We start from the raw sequence: 6451 nt of genomic DNA on the forward strand, positions 1-6451 counted from the left end.
GGCCCCCAGCCCCTCCGCCGCGCCCTGCCGTCCGCCGCCTCCGCCGTCCGCGACCGCCTGCGGGAGGTGAGAGCCCGCCGGGGCTGCGGGGGACGCGGGTTGGGTCTTCCAGCTTCACAGGGTGCTGCGAAGGCAGCCTGTGCGGCGGGCGGGTGTGAAGGGTCGCATCTCTCCTTGCAGTGCGCGGCGTGGATCCCGGAGGCTGGAGCAGTACTCGACCTGCTGGAGAAGTGTCCCGAGCACCAGAAGAAAGGAGGTTTTCCCGTCGTAGTTTTTGAGGGGCTGGATGCCACGGGTAAGAGCCATGTGCGGTTGAAGAACCGCAGATGAGAAGTTGTTGGAAAGAGCAGCCGCTATGGCTTTCGGCCAGGCGTAAGGCTTAAAAATCCAAAAAAATCCTGGAAACCTGTGACAGATTTGAAAGAATTAGTAATTATAAATCCCAGTCTGTCTTCTCTTACTTGTAAAGGATCAAACAGTCTATGCTAATTTTCATTTTCAGTGGATGAATTCCTTATCTATGTAAATGACAGAATACAAAGAGTGGAGTATTGGAAATTAAATTTCTTGTCCAGATGATGAAACGTACTTTTACCGGAGGGTTTTCAAATAGATGAATTAAAATAGTGGTAGTCGGGGAAACTGTCAGCAGTTTGTCTCTCAGGGAAATATTAGTTGCCTCTGAGTAACTTTGTTTTCTGTATTTTCAGTTAAAGAGAACTGAAAATGCCCTCTAAGAAGAAAGTGTTGGGTGACAGCGTTGCAACATCCACATGAATTGTGACCTAGAAAAGTATTGTAAATGGACATATAGAGAAATTGCCATGCATTTAATGCATTTAAAGGAGTGAAGACAGAAGGCTGGCAAGAGGGAGGGGAGGAAGGCCCTGAGAGTAGGAAGTGGAATAATAATTCCTGGAACCAGACTCATAATCATTGTCCACTGAAAACCTTATCACAAGATACTCAGGTTACATGGTCAGGTGTCAGAACACGTGCTCCAGGTGAACAGATAGGAGCATTTCTCAGTTTGTAAAACTCAGTTGTATCTCATACATAATATAACAAATGCTTCCTTCTGTAAATGAAATGCAGGCAAAACCACCGTAACCCAGTCTGTTAAGGACACCCTGAATGGCGTTCTGCTAAGGTCTCCACCCACTTGCATCAGCCAGTGGAGGACAATATTTGATGATGAGCCAGCACCCATTAAACGAGCATTTTATGCTGCGGGCAACTACATTCTTGCTTCAGAAATAGCGAAAGCATCCACTCAGGCACCTGTGATCATAGACAGGTTTGTATATTTAAGAAGTCCTCCTATATCAGTGCCATCATACAGTTGTTCAGTGTTACAAGCAGAAGTTGTCAATGATAGTCTCTGGGTTTTGTCTTTTTTCTTTTTTTTTTCTTTTTGCAAGTGCTACTTTGCAGGTAGTCAGATAAATATTCAATCTTCTAAAGCGTAATACTTAGGATAACAGTAAGGTGGGGGACTTCTATCAGTGAAATATTCATAACTGGCTTTAGCACACATGAAAAGCGTTACGTCTTGAGTTAGGAATAGTGGAGGCATGGACTGTGCAGCCTGAACCAAAGCAGGGCTCTGTGACAAACCTGAGGAGAGTGAGGGCTGCTGATCATGGCTATCTCCAAGAAGCGTCTGAGATACGGGTGGATTAGAATGACCGAGTTTTAGGTAGACTTACTCTTTGAGGATGTAAAGCCAGAAATATGCTTCCCACTTTTTTGGTTTTGTTTATGTCATTTCTTGTTTTACTAACTGTGTAGGTAGCTTTCAGTATTGCTGTTAATAAAGAAAGTCTAGATGCACTTTGAACCCCCTGGCTTGTTTCAGTAGATGTACTGTAACCTCCCCCCACAACACACATACACAGAAGTTGTTTGCATATGTGTGACTGCTTTTTTTAACCAGCCTCAAAAACACTGAAATATATAAAATACAGTGCCTTATAGTGGTGGGAACGTTAAATGCAAGTGAAAGTTGTAACCATTAATAAAGTCCGTCTTCATCCACATGTGGTTGAAGACTGCATGTTCTATACCAAATGGGTTGCATGAAGTAGGATGGGAACCACAAAAAAGAGACTCTGCGTATTGGGTTTGGACATATAATGCAACTCTTCTTTTGACCTCTCTCATTATATGAGAAGACTTTCTTTTGAGTATCTGGAACACTCTTTGCCTAATGTGTAGCTTCTGCCATATGTTTTAATTAATAATTCACAGCAGTTCTGAATACTGCATTGAGTATTATCGCCCCGTTAAGGAAAAATGGATGGCGCAGAATTGTTCTTTACAGTTCCTTCAAAATCACATTGTCACCTTCCTAGTCATTATTGCACTTGTCATTATATTGACACCTGTCTCCTATATTACTGAAGAATTAGTGTCCTCTTTAAAATTTCTCTCTCCATTTTGTATTTTCCTGACAGATACTGGCACAGCACAGCTGCCTACACAATTGCCACTGAAATAAATGGCAAAGTCCAGGATCTTCCACCAGTTCATGATGAGGTGTACCAGTGGCCTGAGGATCTCCTTAAACCCGATCTTGTTCTTCTCCTGACTGTTGACCCTGAGGAGCGAGTCCGGAGACTTCAGCGTCGGGGGCTGGAGAAAACAAAGGAGGAAGCTGAGCTGGAAGCTAACAGTTTGTTTCGCCAAAGGTACACTTTAATGAGGAATAAGAGGATGGAGGCAATCTTGGCTCCTGTAGGGTCAGTAGCAAAATGTTGCAAGGGTTCATGGCTGACAAGGAGGGTAAATTCTGTCACTTCTGATTGAAAGTGTTTAAAAGCTGCAGGTGAAGAACTTCATTCTCTTGCAAAGGAGCTTTGAGTTAAAATACTTGTATTTTGCTACTTGCTGCTTTTATTGTAGCACCTTTCTTATTGTGGTCATGAAGGAGAGAGACCTAAAAGTTCCAGAACTGAGAAGCAAGAAGTTGAAATGCATAGCTTCCCCACCAAAGTCTGGAATTGAGCTCCGGATTAAGAGAATAAAATTTATATCTCCTCTTGTAGATATCTTTAGTTGTGCTAAGTGTCTCAGGTCCCAATACAGTCAATAAATTCAATGGAGCCTTCAAAGTGATTCAGCTCACCACCTGCTTGGAGCCCAGTGATCTAAGCATAAGTGCCTAGAGCCATTTGACATGATCTGAGACATCTGCATCAGGCTGGCAGATGTGATGCAGAACCTGCAGGCCCTTTCTGGACCAGCAACTGGCAGCTAAATGAGAGAATCCAGAGCATCTCAAGCACAGAATCATAGAATCATTAAGGTTGGAAAAGGCCTCTAAGATAATTGAGTCCAACTGTCAACCCAACACCACCAGGCCCACTAAACCATGTCCCTAAGCGCCTCATCTCCATGCCTTTTAAATACTTCCAGGGATGGTGACTCAACCACTTCCCTGGGCAGCCTCTTCCAATGTTTACCTACTAGATACAGTACTAGATACATTTGCTTAGGCAACTGAATTGCACCCTAGGTATCTTACTTCAGGGTGTGCTGAATTGCTGTCTAGGCTCTGTCAAATGTATTGTTTAGATCATCATTGTCTACAGTGGAAACTTAAATACCTAGTGCTCGTGTAGATACCTCCGTATAGACACCTGAATGTAGGTGTCTATCTACAAATCACAAAGCTGAAATCTACCTCTAGGGTTTTAACATTTCTGGTGATGATATATACCTTTAAAATATCCATTGCTTAGTTCTGACAGAAGCTGTGTGCGGACACACGGTTCATATAGGGGGACCTGCAGAAGGATGTGTGAGCCAAGGGAACATGCTGCCATTTAAGAATCTTTCATGTTTTAATACTTATTCTCGTCAGAAAGCCTTTGGTTATTTCTACCTGTTAATTATGTCAACCTGGATGTGAGAGCATTCAGAATCTTGCTTGATTCGTCTTACAACTTGTGGCCTGAATGTTTGGCGTTATTAATTCTTGTGGGAACATAGAAAATTACATTCACATTCTCATTCACATCCTCATAGACTAAATGTGGGAGAGTTCTACATTATGAGAAGGCTTATAGTCTAAGCGAGGAGGTTTTCATCCTGTATTTCATTCCGTTATGCATCTGGTTAGCAAAGCTGATCAGAGGAAAGGGTTAAACAACGTATCAACTCTGTAATCCAGTTCTCCAGTGACTCAAAGCTGAGATCAGTCAGTGAGCACACCTACACAACGCCATGCCATATAGTTCAGAGACACCTTAGCGGGCTCTGAATAGATTAACTCAGGTGTTAGAAGCAGGCTGTCCACTGTACTGCTGTACCAGACAGTATCCAGTGCTAAGCTGTAAAGAAAAAAATACTTTAATGCCTTGCCATGTGAATATGGATAGAGCTCTGGGAATCAGTGTCAAGGAAACTATGTGCTTTGAGGTTCGCATTGTAATGGTTACTAATGGTTTATTGCTCTTTGCAGTAGATTTCATTCTGCAGTGCAAGCGCTTTCTTCCATGACTGATGACATTTCATATCCCTGCAATTTGTAGTTTCGTTTCTCTTGTTTGGTTTTTAAATAGAGTTGAAGAGTCATACAGAAGGATGGTGAATCCTGCGTGCCAAGAGGTCGATGCCAGCCCCTCCAAGGAAGAGGTTCTCAAGACAGTGCTACAACTAATTAAAAAACACTGTGCTTTGTGAAAGCAACTTCTGTGTAATAGCACTTAAAAGATATTTTATTATTTTCCCTCTATTTTTGCTACCTAAAAATGCACTGTGATGTGTTTTGTCCCACAGAAGAATCTTCTCTTTCTCCTGTCGACAGTAATCTGGGCAGGTTATGTTTCACTATTGCCCGCTGGTACTTTTCTGTATAAGGCAAAATACCACTCCCACATTGTTCAGCATTCTTAGCGAAGCCACAAACATACTACAGTCATGTACAAAGTCCTTCAGAGTGCTCTCTGACACTGTGACATTTCAAGATGCTATCGTGTTGCATCTTCATCACCAGGAGAACCTGTTCCCGCATCCGTTGTGCACCAGAACTCACTGGACTGCAGCAGGAGCATTAGGTGCCCAAGGAGAGGCTGAAATGTCATCCATCAGTAAAACAATAAAATGATTATAGCATTGAGGAACAGAGAATCCAGTGGCCCAGTGTTGTTTACTGGAATAGAGAATGAGCAGCTGCTGCTGTGATGGGCATCCTGTAAAAAATGTGTCGTAAATGAGGGCCAATAAGCATCTAGGCTTCCAAGTAATAAAGTCCAAGCCTGTCAACATATGCAACTGAAATATCAATTCATTTCAGAGGGAAACAGGAGACTGCTGACATATTGGAAACAGAGACCTGAGAAGAACCTGAAATTAAAAACATTTGATAAATGATTGCTAAGATATTTTTCTACAAAACATTTTCTATATCCTATTAATAGCTTTGTTAACGTGAATTTGTGTTCTTTTGAGAGAATGAAATGAAAAACCACAGAGAATCTGAGCAGTGGGAGTGATTGTACCTTTTCACGTCACCTTTTCTTTCTTGTATGGGTTTTTGCACATGTTGAATGTGAAAGCGGGCTACCATCAAGACTTCAGCTCTGCAAAGGTTTATTTTTATGTACGTTAGTTTCACTATTGTTACTCATAAGTGTAAAACTAAACATATGGATAAGCCTTTGCGGGGTCAGAAAAGAACTGCAGATCCAGAAAGAGCATAACTAAAATGTAAATTTGATTTAAAACACTATTTTTACTTACTTTCCTATGTTAAGCAAGTGCAATTATCAGTGAATCTGTCCTGTAAATAAAAATGTACTCAGTACAAGTACAACTTGATGCCAAGTTCTTAGAAGTGTAGGTTTGTACTTAAAAGAGTGCTGGTAATATATATGCAACGAGTGGCATCAGACACTATTAATTACACACATGCAGTATATATTCATAGTCCATATTTTTCTTTAGCCCAAAGCTACTTAGGCAGACTAACAGAAGAGCAAAGCAAGGTAGACAGCAAACCAACATGTCCTTTTCTCAGGTCTTTGTTACAGTTAAAAGTCTGCAGGAGGTTGTGTGCCACATGCAGGATGTTAATGTGCATCATCACACCCATACTTCCCATTTCTGTGGCATTTTTGTCACATTTTTATCCGCAGTGTCTAAAAAGACTGCACTATTACTTTAATTTACCAGTGCTTTCAGTGTATAACAAATGTAGAGGTTTGCCAGTGGCTGCTGAAATGCAGGCAGGTCTGGGGGAGGAGCAGCAGGAATACATGAACACCAGCCATTGCGTGCCCAGCAAGAGCATCACCTGCTTCATGTGTTACAAACTGTTTTGCTAGGAAGTTTTATGGCCACAAGAGGTCAGGATATTGGTTTCAGTGCTTAAAAACCTGGAGCTCCAAATAATTCCATGCAAATTCAGAAACTTAGGCTATGTCTTGGTAGCTAAAACTGGTTTTCT

General features: G+C 41.9%; 1 protein-coding gene across 1 annotated transcript in view; it reads left to right on the plus strand.

Annotated features, from left to right (window-relative positions):
- CMPK2 (cytidine/uridine monophosphate kinase 2) overlaps positions 1 to 5806 on the plus strand; it is a 7050-nt gene extending 1244 nt beyond the window's left edge. Inside the window, exons 2-6 of the mRNA XM_009275623.2 lie at positions 10 to 66; positions 181 to 295; positions 1096 to 1297; positions 2457 to 2690; positions 4566 to 5806. Coding sequence (XP_009273898.1) covers positions 10 to 66; positions 181 to 295; positions 1096 to 1297; positions 2457 to 2690; positions 4566 to 4686 — 729 coding nt within the window. The 3' untranslated portion in view covers positions 4687 to 5806. The remainder of the gene's footprint in view (positions 1 to 9; positions 67 to 180; positions 296 to 1095; positions 1298 to 2456; positions 2691 to 4565) is intronic.
- The last annotated feature ends 645 nt before the right edge of the window (positions 5807 to 6451 follow it).

The sequence above is a fragment of the Aptenodytes forsteri genome, unplaced genomic scaffold (genome assembly GCF_000699145.1).
Source record: "Aptenodytes forsteri isolate BGI_AS27 unplaced genomic scaffold, ASM69914v1 Scaffold94, whole genome shotgun sequence".
Taxonomy (NCBI): Eukaryota; Metazoa; Chordata; class Aves; order Sphenisciformes; family Spheniscidae; genus Aptenodytes; species Aptenodytes forsteri.